At 41.0% G+C, this 18,147-nt stretch overlaps 1 protein-coding gene across 2 annotated transcripts in view; it reads left to right on the forward strand.

The window, feature by feature from the left end:
* Positions 1-3,214: 3,214 nt before the first annotated feature.
* The window catches only part of arhgap29a (Rho GTPase activating protein 29a), a 33,997-nt gene continuing 19,064 nt past the window's right edge, over positions 3,215-18,147 (forward strand). Inside the window, exons 1-2 of one of the 2 annotated variants that reach the window (XM_062441159.1) lie at positions 3,215-3,387; positions 4,535-4,976. In XM_062441159.1, coding sequence (XP_062297143.1) covers positions 4,634-4,976 — 343 coding nt within the window. In that variant the 5' untranslated portion in view covers positions 3,215-3,387; positions 4,535-4,633. The remainder of the gene's footprint in view (positions 3,388-4,534; positions 4,977-18,147) is intronic. The other variant, XM_062441158.1, reaches the window with a different exon arrangement.

An 18,147-nucleotide genomic window follows, 5' to 3' on the forward strand; every position in this document is an offset into this window, starting at 1 on the left:
ACCACTATGAGGAGACCAGATTCTTCATGTTTAGCTCTTTGGATGACATCAAGCAAGTGGCTGCTCAGCTGATGTCAGGAGACATGGAAGAGCAAAAGGAGCTGCAAAACCTGACAGAGCTGGTGAAGAAGATGCTGCAACTAGATGCACATGAGTGCATCAAACCTGCTGAGATGCTGCAGCATTCTTTTTTCTGTGCTAACCAGCTAACGGACAGCAGGTAAGTTGCGTGTTCAGATGTAACGTGAGTAGCTGCGACTGAGTGTGAACTTCAGGTGATTTGCTGACTTTGGCTGTCCTCCAGTGTCGACTCCTGTTCGACAATGAATACCAAGACCACAGAGATTGCTGAGCCACAGATCAGCCTGCAGTGTTCCTCACCAGACACAACAGGAGGCTGTATTGCATCGACACCAGGGATCCTGGCTGAGGTATCTTATTACTCACCCACAAAGTGTCTGCAACCTGGTTAGTCACATGTCTGAACTCTGAAGTGCTCAGAGTCAATTTGTGTCTCTGCTGCTCCACTTCTGATGATGACCTATACTGAAGGAATAACCAACATTAAAAACCAGTCAACTTAATTAATTCATAACCACTTAAATGTAACTGTTTAACAATAACTTTGGTGGTTGTCTTTTTTTGTTTAATTTCAGTTAGTTACTTGATGGCTATGTTATGTGTATATATATTTATATAAAATCTCCATAGCACATGTAATTTATCCTATAATCTTACTTACACATAATGCAGATATAGAGCATATAGTTTAAAGTACATGTATCCTGACATGAAATCAGACAGTCAGAGAAGATCCTGAATGATATGCAGTCTCTAACTCCCAACAACTTTGATCACTTTTGTCTCCTGTGTAATGCAGGGATCTAACCCTCCTTGTAGTATTTAATCCTCACTAAACTTAGATTGGGTGTTGTTTTGTACTTTACCCACAAAAATGAATGTCATGTTTTGTAAAGTATTTATTCATATCAGTGCTGTCAGGTTACTGTGTTGGAATGAGCTTGTAAGTATTGTTTTTGAGTGGTTCACAATCTTCTATCCTTAAACCCTATAATGACCAAAGTAAAAAACATCTGTATCCTCTATGTGTTTCTATTTTCATCATTAAATTATAATGGGCCTAGCTCATTTATTGTATGATAATGAGATTCACAGATGCGGCATCAACCTCATTTGACTGCACATTGCACAAATTCACCAGCAGATGTCAGCCACGTGCACTGCGTTACCTGTCCCAAATCCATTTTCAGTGATTGAAAAGCCTCAATATCCCAACCATTTCTGGAGGGTATGAAGGTATATATTCACAAGTTTTTTTTCAATAGTTTGAGTTATAATCAATATTTTTTGTATCTTAAACAAATCATAATTGAAAATATAAGCATACTTTACAAACAGACCAGATATTACAGGCAAAGTATTCTTAATCAATTTGAAAGATTTGAGAAAACACCAATCTGGTGTTTTGATTTGTTGTGGTGAAGCTACCCTTATACATTAGGATATAGCTCCTGATGCTTTGTCTCTGTGGAAAATCCTATGCGGGCAAAACAATATTACTCATCCAAGTGCTGCATTATAAAAGTGAAAGGTACCCTCATACAGTTAATTTCCATTCCTGTTAGAACTGAGAGGTTTTCCTGTATGTATACATAGATCTAAACAGTGAACAATTATAAAATAAAAAACAAAAATAATAGTGTATTTCGTATTTATTATTTAAAACAGAATTTCAGTATTGTTACATTTTGATACCTACTTATTGTCTGGGTATTGACTCCTTTGATGACATTATAAATCATTGACCATCAGGAGGTGACTGTGTCTGGTCAAAGGCAGCTCCCAGACAGACCAAACAAAACATTGAGAGTGCTGTGTTTTTCTCAGGGGGAATGTACCCATGGCCAAAAGTTTCCTGCTCTAAGAAAAAAATATGCAGGTTGCAGAGCAGTGCAAACTGAATGTGGCTGCACAACAGACTTGCTATTCATGTAGGCCTCTCTATATAAACTGTAGGGATTTACAACCCAGGCTAACGCAATAAACTGTCTGCTGCCTCTGCAGCAGTATAGTGCAACGTGTCTGTGTGCTTTTTGTGCACGATAAAGTTCTAATCAGGCTCCTTTATGTTATTTATTGAACCTTTATCAATCCGTTATCTTTTAACTATGTGGTATTCAAGATATTTCACAGATTTCAGGCTAGTCAGATAAAGTCAAACTTGTCAGAATAATATTAAAAGTGAAGAGATATACGTTCAGAATAAGCTGTTTTGTTTAGCATACACAGAAAATGCTCTGGGTTTTTTATTTTTATGACATGCTTTATTTAAAAACAGGATTATGCATTTTGACACAGTTTTTAAATCATGACTGTTTTTTTTTTTAGAATATATAAAATAACATAGGATGATATGAGAATATGAGGATTGTAATTTTTTTTTTTTTTTTAGGTACAACTAATCTTGATTGGTCATAGTCAGCTAACATATTACCAATTACTATCTTGGGGATTTATGTTGACAGGTGTGACCAAAGGGTCACACTCACACACTTTGTTGTTAAAGGACTCACAAAATTACCAACACACTCACAAAACACACATAATACATTAAGTTATCTGTGTGGTATTTAAATAGACTTATATTCATTTCCAAGGGATTCACCCTACCCTAACTATAACCACGGCTTGCATAAACCTAAACCTAAATCTATCCATAGCCAGTTTTTAATATAGACATAGCTTATGTCCCCAGTTGTACAGGGCGTCCCCCATCAACTGGTCTTAAATCATGTTGTGTGTCCCTGAGAGAGAGAGAGGGAGAGAGAGAGAGAGAGAGAGAGAGAGAGAGAGAGAGAGAGAGAGAGAGAGAGAGAGAGAGAGAGAGAGAGAGAGAGAGAGAGAGAGAGAGAGAGAGAGAGAGAGAGATTTTTAAGACGTTGTATTGTCCTCATTCATTGGTGATGATAACCCAACCCTACCTTTGGCTTTGGTCCCTATAAGCTACCAATGGTCCCCACAAGGTTGGTGTTTATACCAAAAAAGTCCCAATAAGGTAACGCACATACACACACACACACACACACACACACACACACACACACACACACACACACACACACACACACACACACACACACACACACACACACACCAATCACAAGTTACAGCCAACATCACATGGAAAGAGGAGGCGGTTCAACACGGCGGAGCTGCGCCGGACTCAGTGAGGGGTTTCGGGACTCAGAAAGATAAGGACACCGCAGCGTTTGTGGATTAATTTGTCTCTCTTAAGACTGGCTGTCGGTCATTTTTTGTCCGAATCAGGATTTCCTTCGGCAGCAATGTTTCAGGATTCAGCGGCTGGTGTGTATTTTTGTCTGATAACTTGGAACCTTTGCTTGAGAATAGCTCAAATCAGTTGGATGTGAATAAATCATGTTTCCCGGCATGTTGAAGACAGTTATAGTCGGTATAATAGTTATAAGTGACGGTCTCTGTTTATCATTAAAATCCAAGCTAACTCATGTAGTGTAAAAACGCCGCTTTGTTTACTCACAAACTCCTACTCTGGAAATAAAGTACTAAAATCTTTTTAAACACAACATTTCGCCACATAGGCTATTAGCCTAAATGTACGAAGCATGTCTGATATTTAAAGTTGAGAAGTTTAAGAGTTTTTTCGTTTTGTTATCGTTTTAAAAAGTCAGTTTTATAAAAAAAAAAAAGTGTTACTTGGTAGATTTATCGATGCTAAATTTACCGGTCGAGTTGAACGGTCCCAGGGTCTTTAAAAAGGTTCAACTCGTCGTATATTATGTAGTGATAAGCAAAAAACGTGTCGTGTTGTTTTTTACTACCTGTTGAAGTGTTTAAAATTAAATTATGAAAGTGCAGAACATGTACATGTAGTAACAACAAACGTGTAAGAAACAGAGAGAGGAATATTTATAGGTGTAAAATCTGTTATTTCATCTATTTATTTATGACAAAGCTTAATGTCTTGTTTTCATGTGAGGTGTTGCACTTAATTCACAGCTGAACATACATACTGTGGTGTAACTGGTTCAGGTTTCCACTCTGTTTGGTGTTCAACTGTTTTATCTCAGATTTATGTTGTGGTTTGTACTTTGGGTTATGACTGTATTAAGATCAAGAGTACTGAGTCTTATTCAGCACTACAGCACCAGCCTGATGAAATCACCCCACACCTTGTTCAGAACAGCAGTTGTTGAGGAGCTGTCCAGCTACAGACATCTTCGGACGATAAAGCCATTCAAACTCCTTGCAGATGCTTTATCGTCAAATTCAGAGAAAATACAGCATCTCATGTCTAAGATGTGTGTAAACAAATGGCAGCGATGCACTACAGTGTTCTGAATCAAAGCGGGATGAAGAGAAGTCCAGTTAGACTTGTTGCTGGAGTTTATGTCTTGCTGAATCCCATCTGTGAAACAGTCAGGCATGTTGTGTTATTGCATTCAGTATTGTTTGTCTTCCTTCTCCTCTGCAGTGTTCTTCATCCCTGTTGAAGCACAGTGTTGGGTCTGAGAACCGAACTGAACCACAGGACAACAGGCACCAGGCCTAAGGGCCACTGGACTGTGAAAGCATGCTTGCTGCCATGCTGCGGCAGAGTACTGGTGGAGGATCAGGAGGTGGTGGTGGTGGTGGCGGTGGCGGTAGTGGCAGTGGCAGCAGCAGCACCAGTGGAAGTGGAACCAAACTCTCTCTAGGTATCTCCAGACTCTCTGGCTCTGGCTCTGGTTTGGGTTTAGCGGGCCCTGCTGGCTTGGGCCCCTGGGTGCCCGGCAGAGCCTCCAAAAGTGGATCGGTGAGCTCCGACAGCCCTGATATCCCCGCCTCAGATCCCAACTACATCATGCAGCTGGTCAGCGATGTGCGCAAGTTTGCTGATGTGCTTCTGCAACTCAAAGAAGTTTTCAACTCCAAAGGTATGTTCAGAGAGAAACACTGTCATTAAAGACAGTTTGGACATTAGTGTTTATTTGTAGCTTTTAGCTGTTTTAGTGTCTTTTTTGAACTGAGGACAATAAGTAGACAGCATAACATACCCTTTAAAACCAAACAAGACTTTTTTGAGGTACTGATAATGAGAATTTCCGTTGTTAACCCACCCACATAAAGAGACATGCTATTACAATCCCTAATGAATCATATTATATTCACAATGCGAATAACTTGAGCAATATCTGCTGCTTTTTTTCAGAAGTGTCTTTTGGGGTAACCTGTCAATGATTTGTTACCTCAACATTCGTCCACTGTTGATGGATAGGTGCTTTTCAATAAGTTACAACAGTGCGGAAGCTTCCGCCCAATAGTAATGAGATGTTATCGTGTTTCTGTTGCTTGTAATGACACGAACACAGCAATGCAGTTAAACGGTGATTCATCTGCACTGGGATTATTGTATTTTGGCTCATTGACAGGACATGTTCTTCCCTTTTAAAGTGTAGCAGTGTAGCGAGAAAAAAACAGCGTAATAGTGTCAGCGCAGCCAAAGGGATTTATAACGGAATGTAGCTGCCAGTCAACTCTTGTGTACACACTGTTGCTTTCACCACAATGTACACAGTCGCAGGCCTATCTACCTGTTTTGTCCCACCTCTGGCCTTGGCTGAGCGGTCGGTCAACCGGCCTTATCTGTCTCTTACATTGGTTTTTGCCCTCTGTGCTTTGTTCTGTAAAGTAAAAAAACACAAAATCACACAATGCAACAGTCAAACAAATGATTACAGTAAGAAATTAGCAGAAAATGGTCAAAAGAAAGTATTCAGATCTGTGATAATCTTCTTTTTTATATTTTGTTGCACTTTCTCTTTCCAAGTACACTGTGGCCACATTAAACAACAGCAGCATTCCAGTGGGATCTTTTGACGCCCACGCTTTTTGGACACAGTAAAACACTCACTGAGCCATTAATTAAGAGGCTTTCCTTCATCAGTGATGAAATGACCTGTTTTCAAACCGTAAGGAAATGTAGAGACAGGGTTGAGACCTACTGCTGTCTGTATGTGTGTAAATGTGTATATTTGTGTGGGTGGTAATAACATTCTTTCATTGGTATGTTCGACGTTGACTTTTGGATCAAACCCAGATTTGTTAATCCCCAGATATGTTAAGGAAGGGCTAGAAAATATGAGGTGAGGCAGCCATGCCTTTATCCCCGCCATTAGTGGCATACCATGACACCCAAATTCTGGAAAAGGGAATCCCAGCCTTTTTTTCTTCTTTTTTTTTGTTCGTCTGGAGAGGTCAGTAAAGGTGCTTGACCCAGCTGGACAGAGAGCAGGACTCGCATCAGGCACTTTTCAAGCTTGAGAGACTTTTCAGTGACCGGCCAGCATGCTACAGATCAAAGCAGTAAATCATCACATGCTATGTCGTTTTGGTTTGGGTTAATAGCAGATTAATGGTGATCAACACCCAGGTTTTTTGGTATGTAACAAGGGTGCATAGCTGTCATTCTAGACATTGGGTGCTTCCTGCTAGTCATTAAGAAAGTGGTTTATAATCTGGGTCCTCTAATAAAACATAATTGCACAGACTGTGAGTAGTACCTCTCGAACATCAAACTTTAAATGGACCTTTTTTAAAAAAGCAATTGCCAAAGAATAGAACTCAGTGACTGTGACTGAATTGTGGCGCTAATGTAGTTGCACACAATTATCAGTTCCAGTAAGTGCAGGCTCAATTATGCAAATTCAGTCTGTGAGATGCCAACACGTGATTGTCAAGCAGGGTATTCCCATCAGAGAGTTTATTTGAGCTAAATACAGGAAAAGGCAGCTTTGGGAAACTGGGTTGTTTGCTGATGTAGAAAACAGACCTGTTTACTATTGAGGAAAGTAGCAAAGAGACCATTGTGCCTCACAGTCATTACAAACTCCAGCAAAAAAAAGGGCATGTTTAATCACCTTGTCTGAAAAGGTGTCTTATAACTATGGGCCTCTGACTGGTTATCCCACTGATCATTAGAAGAAGGAAAGGCTATTAAATTTGACCATGTGTCATTCTTTCGACACAGGAATCAAGGAAGTCATCTTTTGTTTAGCTGGTCACGTCAGGATGGTTCGCAATCGTCGTCCAAAGTGTCATTGTTGAGGTTTAGCGCTCCAGGGCTGTAGCAGAGCGTGCTAACAGATTGTTGGGAGTCGCTGACTTGTGCTGTGATTGGATGTGATTTAAATCCCCCTCTAATTTATGGCCATATTGTCTCTGCAGTGCATCACAATAGTTCAAACCTCTCATTACCCTGGCCACTCACTGAAACCGAAGGGAACCCTTTTTTACCACGCAGAGTGATATTCAGCTTTAGGGCCCTGTAGCCTCTGCAACAGTGCCTGCATTCACAGTCAACGATGTGAGTCTGACACCCATTGTTCCAGGAGGCATCCCCAGACTAGCATGCTGCTGCTAACTGGCAGCTTCTGCAGAAATGATACTTTCCCAAGTCAAAAATAGCTGTGGCCTGTGGGATTAATCCCAGAGGGAGTTTCTTTAGCCAGTTCCATTAAGAATGTTTTTTTATTTTTCTAGCGATGTACATCAGCCTTAAATGGTAATTATTGCGTGCTTGCTGTTCAGCTGTGGGTGCAGTCAATGACGCACGCATGGCTGAACTTGTTTTTTACTAGTGCCTGAGAAGAAATTGTTTACGTGCCTCCATTGTTGTCAGGTCAGCATTGAGGACCTGTTGGCTCCATCGTGTGACACATATTTACTTTCCTTTTTTTAAGGTCACGACCTTGTCCAGTGCCCACTTGTGAAGGACATGTCAGTAATTGGAGGGGATTATTATTTTGAGGTTGGTCCTCAATGGGGTCACAGAGGACGTTTGGAGACCATATGAGCTGTGGAGGTGGTCTCCGTGGCCTTTGTGTTTGATGGTGAATAGGGCCTCTGAAGCTCTCCATCATACGATTAGCGTAACAAACATTTGGTTCTAGCGTGTCTTCATTGAGAAAACAACAGACGCCAAGCTAGTTTTGAATCCGCTGATTGTTTTTCAGAAAGCTCTGCAGAAGATCACTTGGTCTGTTTTTTTGAGGATGCATTCTTGTGGCTGATTGTCTGACAAGGACAGGTGTGTCATCAGTGTTTTCATGTCCTGGCTCTGTCGAGCAGAATGATAGCCCATTTTGCGTGTCAGCTGCTTAAGAATAAAAACTGCACCAGTGAGCATTCACTCAGTGTACTTTCCCCTCAGTGTAATCTGAACTGTTATCAAAATTTTAAGTGTCTGGATCAGGCTGTATTGGAATTAAAGAAGACTGTTCTTTTAGTCTTTTAGGTCAGAGGTGAGAATTCTTGTTGGGTTTTTCTGGTTAATAGCTTGTTCCCTTTTCAGTACACCTGTAGCAGCCTACCTGTCCATGTGTCAAATCGGGCAGCCTTTATTCAGCACCTGACAGTCTATGTGCAATATGCCTTTGCATCAATATGCCACCTGGAAAAAGTAGAGTGTCCACACACTTATAGCTGCCTGAGTATTTTTCATTGTTGACTAAAAAAGACAACAACTCCAAATGACACCTGTCTTTTAGATTTCTTAAAGTTAAGTCAAATCTGCATACATAGCAACACTGGTTTAACCCCCCTGCCACCACTCCTACTTTCCCTGTCTGTCTCACGTACTGTATGTTCTTACAGAGCAAACACCCACTCGTTGCTTTATGTTCTCTAAATCAGCAGTGACGAAACAGACTGACAAAGTGTGACGTTCATTTGTTGTAAATCACGTATTTGGTTATTAGGTTATTTGAGTAAAGTCTTTTGTGTCTGTTCAGTGTTAATTTTCAGTGTAGCACATCATCGTCAAGCTTCAGGTCCATTACAGCTCGCTGACAAAGTGTCTCTGGGACATCCTGCCAATGAAACCTCACCAGCTTTCAAATATTGCCACTCACTCATCTGTTCTAGGAGGCATCGCTTTGTATTTAGAATACATCAAAGCAAGGTTTCGTCACACTCTATCATCATTGGTCCATTTTAATTGGTCAGCATTGATGTATGACTCATATGTCTTCCCTTCTTATGTCAGCTGTATGTTTTTTGTGAGTCATCACTGAGTCATTAAGTGTCCTCGGTTAATCATTATGGGTTTTTCGAGGCTCTCTTTTAACTGTGAGTGTGTGGTTCTGCGTTGTAATGATTAACAGGAACCTACTAAAAATGGTGTTGAGTACAATAATAAACAGCAATGCACCTGACTGCTTGGTGAGTAACAATATTGTGGCAGTGTGCCAAAAATATTAATAGAATGTTTGCATTGCATTTGAACTCTTTTTGCCACATGTTTGTGCATTTAGTTAAAACGCACTGTAAAGACGCCTTTTTCTCTCTCTTTTTTGTTTTGTGGAAGCCTTGTAAGTATTCTGCCATGATGCTGAAGCTTTGTGGGAAAGTCACTCTGCTCTGGGTCCTCAGAGAAAGCCTAAATGCTATTTTAGTGATTTTGTATTCTAAATCACCCCTTGTGAAATACCAGCCTAAAATTAGCCCTACTTGGGCTTTTCACTAACCATTCCAGACTTTCTTAATGGCTGTAACTACGCTCTGTTTAGACAGCCTTTCCCACTGGGTCTGGGATCAGCTTGAAAGCTTGTACAAGCTTCTTCTTGCTCCAAAAAGGTCCTTTTATGGGTCTCTTACTTTGTCCTTATTTAAAGCCACTGTAAATTATCCTAAGCAAAAGACAACAAGCCTTCATTACTTCAAAGTCGTCTCTCTTGAAGATCAAGTTACATTCATGCTTTTGGGACACCCTAAATTAAATTTTCCACAGTTCTTGATTTAATCACACTGTACACTTATCTTGCTACTTAAGCTGCCTAGCAGGATTTATTACATTACCTTAATTGATTTGGGTGATCCTTGTCGAAAAGCACAGCTATTGTTTTAGCATTAGCATCAGTTCATGCAGTGCTAGAGTTAGATCTTTGGATTCTTACCCCCCCCCCACGGGATTTAAGTGCAGAGTTTTGTGACATATGGTATGTCCATTTATTCCCCCCGGCCTTAGAAAACACGACATGGAATGACGTACAGAGCACCATGGGCTGAACATTTATCTTCCAATGCACAATGCATGCAACGATGGCACGCTGTATACAGGTGGCGAAGCCCTGCTAACTTATCAAGTTTAAGTGCCCGACTGCACTTGAAGATTTGTAAGTTGTTTTCAAGTTGGAGCCCAAGGGAGCGACCTCTCTGTGTGTCTCTCTCCTTCCTACCCTCTGGAAAAGATTTATGGTTATGGGCGCAGTTTTTGCAGGGGCAGCTTTGTTCCAGGAGTCTGTCAATGTCTGCCACACACTTCGATAAAGCTCCAGGATTCCCACACTACACATGAGCAGCCGAGGGTCGTGGGCTCAGATGAAGGACTGTACCGTAGGAACTCGGTATATGGAGCCTTCTCTCTGTTAAGTCAAAAGAGTTGTTTTGACATATTACATATTACTCAGAACAGAGATGGCACATTAAACCAACGCCCATTTGCTTGTGTGAACAGAAGACCTCCCCTCATTCTTCTTGGATTAAAGCTTTGAAATAAAGGCAGGTTTATCCTCTGATTAAGCTTAAGTAACCCCTGAATCTGTGGCTTCTATCCCTGCGTTGGATTAAAGTAATCTAGAATTAGGCATGGCAGCATTCATTTGACATCCCACACTTATAAACAGCATGTATGATGCAACTAATTAATCTATAAATGCAGTCATTTGATTTGCAATCTCTTTAATTGCTTTTGACTATGTTTTGTAATTAATAATGTGTCATCAAAAGCTCATAAAATTGTCACGTGTGACAACACCACAAATAAATTAGCTATTGTGAAATATGTGAATCATAAATTTAACAAAATCATAGAAGTAGATACAGGTTTTTATGGACATCAATTAGATGATAAATAATGCATGGCTCTGAAAACAAAGCCAAACCCATTATTGTTTTTTTTTTGCAAATCCCTATCGGGGAACATGGACTAAACTGATCTCTTGCCCCAACTTTGACTTTTGTCATGCAAAAGCATATCTAGTGAATGAGAGCGTATCTCATGAGTGATAAATCCACTGTAACTTGTTCAAATATGGTGTGTCGACTTCGTGAGGATTTGTGAAGAAGAAGAATCAGCCACGGTGAACTGGTTAGGTGTTGCAGGTGAGAGGTGCTTATTTCAGTTCCAACACGTCATCAAGCTAAGTAATGGCTTTGACCATTCTGTTCTTGTCATGCTGAAAACAAACCTTGTCACTTCTCGCAGCACATACTCTGATGGTTGTTACTCATGGTATGGTGCAGATATCCCAGCCTCCCTATTAGCTGTTCTTGATTGAGACTTTGGCAAACAGGTTTTAAATCCTCACTAATTCTCTAACTATTGGTTTTTTGTCTGCATCATTCGTTTTTGTAATTTGCTGAGTAGAAGGGGCTATATCCAACATAATTGGCCTTGTTTTTCTGCTATAGTCAACCTTAGGGCATGCTCGCATGTGACTGGGTCAGCCCCATGCTGTGTACAGTTCAATGAAACTGATGGGAGAGAGAAGGATAACCAGCCTTTGTCTTTGTGTGCAACATTCAGTACATCTAGGAGCTCAGTTGCTGTGCTCAGTGAAAAGAACTGAGGACCTGTTTGATGTGGAGGTAAACAGACTGAGCGTGAAGCATAGCCAGGATCAATTGGGCTCTGTCCTGTCTTGTGTGACTCAAATTAGGTCCCATTGGGGTGTACAAGGGCAAAGGAAGAAAGTGGACCTATTGAGGTGTGATTGAACTTGCCACAGCAAACAGCGCACAAGCAACAATATCTGCATCTCTTCTATCTGCTTCTTCAAACTGACAATGCCTTCTGAGAAAAAATGCTGTCTTTTCATCGCACCTATTACTGGGACTGAAGTCTCTAAATCTACATATTTCATAACTAGCAATGAATAGAGTTGGGGCCCAGTCATGCATGAGGCCCCTTGGCTTAAAATATGTTGTACCTTTGACAAGAAGGCAGGTGGAGATCTGTATTGCCTCCACAGCCCAAAATACCTTCATCCCCTTGCAAAGCCTGTGTCTGCTCAAGCTGTTAATTGTAACCATGGTAGGAAACAAAACAGTGCTTTGTGCTCACAGAGGGCCCTTGTTTATCTTTAACTCTTGAGATGTTTTTCTTTAACTCCCAAATTGAACATATTCTTCAAATAATAGATATATTTGTTCAAAATGCCCTTTATTACCATTAATAATAGTTATATAAATAATTACAATTTTGAAAAAGTTGCATAAAATAATGCAAGTTAACAGGCGCTTGGTATTAGAAAAATGATTTTAGTACAGTTTACTTTATTAAAAGCCTTAACAGTGATGAGAGTTACTGTGTTTTGCAAGCTTCCTGCACAAAGCCCATTCTCTTAGGATTAGGATGCAAGTAAAGCTAAACAGTGTCCTCTTGTTCTCCATACTGAGTTTGCCCCCCAAACTTAGCCCCTCACCTCCTAGTTCTTGACAGGTGTACTAAAGGGGCCCATCTTTGCACTTGTTGGACAGATACCCCCCCCCCCCCTCTCCTGCTGATGCTCCTTTGCCTACAGTAGTCTACACAGTTTGGGAAGCAACTGTAGTCTCTTCAGGCTAATGCCTGACCAGCTTGGCTGCCAGCTAGAGATTGCACGGTAGGGGGATTTGCAGTTTCTCTTAAAGAAAGCATAGTTGGAATGCCAGCCTTCAGAGCTTTGCATCAACAGTAGGCGGTGGTGATGTGGGGGGATATCTAGAGAGAAAGGTCTCTTTCCTCACTGTGATAGACAGCTCCAAAGAGAAATGAAAGAAGGGCAAAAACAAATTCTTCACTCCACACTGGGTATCTCATTTATATGCTAAGAACTAAAAAGAGAAATATCCAAGGGTAAACATGTCTGTTGACTGGAATGAGATCTTGGAACATTTTGCCAGTTCACCCTTGGACAGTTTAGGACAATTGTCAATATCTCATTGGATCTTTATTACTGGAGTGCTGGACTAATAGAACACAAGATATGTGGTTATATCTTGTGTTCTATTAGTCAAGACTAATGTCTGGCATTTCCTATCTTCAGCCTTCATTGAGAATAATTTTTCATTCTCTTTTGCTATCATGAGCTAACAGCTAACAAGCTTGACAAAGGCAGTAGCCTGCAGAGTGGGAACATAAAAGCCCCCCACTTAGGTGGAAGGTGCTGTGTGTCTAGCCTAGGGCTCTTTTTTAAACGCCAGCTCTTTGTGCATGCAGTCATGAGAAAAAGAGCTTCAAAGGTGAAGCAACAGGGAATGTCTCAGTATAAGCATAGAAGTCCACGAAGGCAAAGTTCCCCTGCCTTTTACCAGCTGCATGTAATCTGCTAATCCGTAGAGTGGGCCGCTGGTGGTCTGTCGACAGAGGTGGACCAGGGCCACTGGCCACAGGAAGTATGTCAGGGAGGGGGATATCAGAGATGTATGGGCCACCCATTGCAGTGACCCTGCCCAAGTGTTAAAGGTTAAGTGGACTCATTTTGCAAGACCCCCTTATATTCAAGCAAATAGTTCAAATTTGGATTGAAATTATAGGGCATTTTTAGCTTTTGGCATGAATACCCCTTTGAAGATATGACACTGGTGAGAGGGAATTGTGAAAGAATGTGGCACTTCACCCCAGCCAATTAAAGAAGAATCCATTTGAACAAATCCGAGGTTATTGAGTCACAAAGTGATTGATTATAAGGCCCACATTTGGTTGCTTTATCTTTTGAAAACCGGGTGAGTTTCAAAGGATCCCCTTGAAACCTAGCTATACCATAGCCTTTTGATGAATGCACAATTTCTTTGAAACAACCGTCACAACAGAGTCCTAGTTGGTTATTTAGTGGGTGAGTAGCTGGAATGTCCAGCTGTGGTCTGACTCAATAGGACACTTTTAGAGGTTTTGATTGACATTAGTCATGGCTAGCCTGTCCAACATCCTATTTAGCCCCCTTTACCATGAGCTGCTTCCATTTGATCGGACCTCTGCAGACCCAGTTGTGACATGTTTAGTGATTTCACACTTGCTTTGTGGCAATAAGCACCCCTCCGTTCTCTCAAATGTTGTGAAGCATAAATAATACATTGCTCCCATGATTTGCGATGCATGACTGAGCATAGCTAGGGTCACAGCGAAAGGAATGTTGCCAAGTCATATTGTGTCAAGCCCTAGTGGAAGTTTTGTGATTCAAAAAGTCATGCCATTGATGCTAAGTCCCAAAAGTGAGAGTTCCCCTATGCTACACGTCAAGAAAAAGCATCAGAATCTTTTTTTTTTTTTTTTTTTGCATTAATGGCTTGGCATGACAGAAATTAAGTATCACCAATTTTTTCACATAAATTGCCCTTTGCATTTCAAATATATTGACTCCACAAAGACCTCCCACCTTCTTAATTGTGTTCTTATCTCAATTTCCATCTGCCTGTCAGGTTTATTTGAGTGTCACAACTATCAAACTTAATGCAAAAAAAACCCAGTGAACTTATAAATGTTAAATATGTGTCTGTACATTCCTGACGTGTCCCTGATAACATTTGCCTTGCACAACTTTTGGGTATTGCACGTATTACAAGAAAGAATGGAACAAGCTCTCATTGAATCTGTTTGAACATGTATTGGATGACATCAGTGAATGCAACACTACTTTGCTGTGTGTTATGGAAGGTTACAGGACCTGTAACCATCCATAACACACCTGTAACTGGAAGTTTACAGGTACATTAATAGCCAAATTTGACCATGGCATCAACCCTGCAGGTGAACATTAGATTTGGTTAGGCGCTTGTTGGGGTGGGGTACCATGGACATTATTTCTAAAAAATAAAATAGTGATCTGAGTGTAAGGGGGTGTAGGGGAATGTCACAAATTAAGGAGTACGGTCCAAGCAAGAAAATATTATGACTGCAGGTTTCATGCCCACCATGATTTGCCCCCAGAACATACAGCTTACAGAGGAAGAAATTCAATAATAAATCAACAGTAGTGATGATCTTTCTATATCGGGTCCTTCGGGCAAAATATTGACAATTAGGAGCCCCTAGGCTTATGTTTTTATATTTGTTAGTCCGTGACATGAGAGGCAGATTGTTTGGGTATTGAGGTGTCATCTCAATGGTGAATGATCCGACAATGTTTTCATTATGGATCCCCCTCCACCCCTCGCTCCCGCAACTCCCGTCCCCACTCCCAAACAAGAGGCTGGAATGTTGGGTTTCCATGACGCTAATGAAGTAAAAACCTGGCAATGTGTTGCTGGCAGCCTGTGAGCAGCTCCTGATCCGCGGCCTCCTTCTCATCAGGATCAGAGTCTGATCCCCCTGTAGCCTTCATTCACCAGGGCTTATTATGCCCAGGAATGTCTCTCACTCTCTCCTTCTCTCATAACCCCCGCTAAAGCAGAGATGTGGGGTGCAGGGGTAAATTTGGGACAAATCCCAAGGGAGAGTACTACCCCAAATAACACACAACCCCCTTCCTCTTTTTTTCTCCTTCCTCCCATACCCACCAAAACTCCTCCCCTATCACTCCCTACAATCCTCCCACCCTTAACCATCACACATGGACAAAGACACACACACATACTCCAATCCTTCTCTCCCGTGAAAAGTGAAAAGCTGCCGTTGTGATTTATTGTTCCATAAATGCTTCATGTGGCAGGCCCATGAGGCGACCTGTCCCACTGTTTGCTAGTGGCCCCAGGGACAATAGTGAGTTTTCGGCACTCAAACTTTGTGGTCTTCCCTGGGGAAAACACAATGATCTTCCCAGCAGCTTGTTTGTCTTTTTCCTTGAGCAAATATTTGCAAGTTGAAACATCTGTCCTTGCAACTTTTTTCTACCGAATTTTCCTCTCTAGACTTTTCTTCTCATCTTAAAAAATGACAACACTGAAACAAAATGCACCAGTCCGATGTTCCTTTGGTAGGCCCTCCCCGGTGGGAACGAGTCTTCCTCTCTTGTCTCGCCCAGAATGGCAGTTGTGGGGTTAAATAATCAGTCTCTGTACATTATTCTGTGTCCTGCTGGGCTGGTGGACGCAACCATAATGTCTTGCTAATTAGCCTCCATTTAGGATGGTCCAATAGGCCACACAACCGCCATTGAAGATTGAAGCCCATGGAGCTTTGCAAAGGAAGACCCTCTGTCTCGTGGGCATTCATGGTTTAGGGTAGTCTATAATAAACCTTTAGCTTGCCCAAGCTTGATGCCTCTAGGACTCAGGATTCAGTTACCCGGTCGATGAATGAGGTGTATAGCCTGTGTGGGGATGATTTAGGCCATTGTGTGTATTTTGTCATTCAAAGGATAATGTCCATAAATGGGATCTAAACTGACCAGGACCAATTAAGGGCTTAAGGGTTGAAGCAGCTCGTTGTGAACTGTGACCCTTATCAAATTATTGCGGGTTGGGGTCCCCATATAGGGTTGTGAGAGATAAGGTCTTTGGGAAGACATTTCTGTTTGACTGTAGGCAAAAACTGAAAAAATGGAAATTGTTTTAAAAAAACTAACATTTTAATAGAGATTTTTTCTAATGTTTATTAATTCATATTTATTTAATATATTCATTTATTATTAATTTATTGTATTAACTTCAAAATAATGTACATAAAATGCTTTTCTTTTTCAAAGCAGACCTCCATTCAATTTTTCTGCTATATAGAGCCAGAAAAACACACTATTCAAAGGTTTGTGAAAGAAACCGAATACAAGAGTACTGTAATATGTCATACCACCATAATGTTGCCATTTTTTCTCTTTTATTCATAGTAATAAAAAAATAATAATAATCCAGTCTACTAACAAAGCAAGTGAACTTCTCTGCACATCCATGTATATTGATTGTGTGGGAGTATTAAGTCTCAGTTAGATGTGTGGTTGTGCCAGAAGCACACCACTGGCTCTTTTCCTGCCTTGTGGGGAGTTGGGCAGCTAAAACAAAAGGAGAAGAGGCTGTTGTCATCAAAAAACCACCAGGTTTTATGCGCTGTAAGGAGCTGTGTGTGACATCTGATGAAGATGGATGAAAACGGTTGCTATGGAGAAGGATAGGACTCTCCAGGTCCTGTGGAGAAGCTAGAAGCAACAGGGCATGTTGGCATGGAGTTGTTAATGTTGTCGTGGAACAGTCCGGGATTTCTGCTTGTGTTATGTAATAATATTGGCAACAGTGTAAGTAGCTCATTTTGTGTTTTTGAACAATCTGTTTACCTAGTTCATTTGCTCATGTCCTATTGGATATTTTGGAAGTACTTGTTCACTTGAAATCTCCTCTTGACCACCTTGCAGTGCTATTTTCCAATCCCATCCCAATCCCAATCCCAGTCTTTGGGTTTATGTTCAGTGGCCATTTGTTGAGCATGCTGATTGGCTGCATTGCAGTTATCAGTAAAGTGACAAAGTCCAATTGTCACATTGTGACTGTCATATCTCATTTATTCAGGGTAAAACAGGGGCTGTCAGACTCCTATAATAAAGGTTGAAACATACAGAGAACACAATTGTGTTCCTCTATAGCATGTTTTGTCTTCTTTGTCTCATTTTCAATGCTTTTTACTGGTTGTTTGGTTTTTGTTGTGATGTTGTGACCTGTTAGTCCATGTGAACTTGTCACCTACTGGTCAGTTGGCTGGATTTCCGGGTCAGGCCTCAGCTAGCATTGTCATGGCGGCCACACAGACCCACCATTAATAGCCTCGCTGGCGGCACTATTTGTCCCACTCCAAAAAAGAGGGCTAACGAATAAAAGAAAAAATGGGAGACAGCTAAAGTCTTTCTGATCCCCCTCTCCATGAAGGGGTAATCCAGGGGTGATCGTCAGCACAAAATGTGGCTTTGACGGCCCCTATCCATTCTGTGTGTGTTTGGGTGTGTGTGTATTTGTTTTGTTTTGTTTTTTTGTTGTTTTTTTGTTTTTTTACTGGGAAGTTGTAAGGAGAAAAATAAAGCCATTTATACGTGTGAGCAAGATGATCACATTGAAAACATGACAAGCAAACAACCTGTCACACCATCTCCTTTGTTATTTAGTGTAATTGCAGCCTGGGACCGCAGCATGTTTTGGTTACAATGCCAA

Source organism: Scomber scombrus, chromosome 20, assembly GCF_963691925.1.
Source record: "Scomber scombrus chromosome 20, fScoSco1.1, whole genome shotgun sequence".
Taxonomy (NCBI): domain Eukaryota; kingdom Metazoa; phylum Chordata; class Actinopteri; order Scombriformes; family Scombridae; genus Scomber; species Scomber scombrus.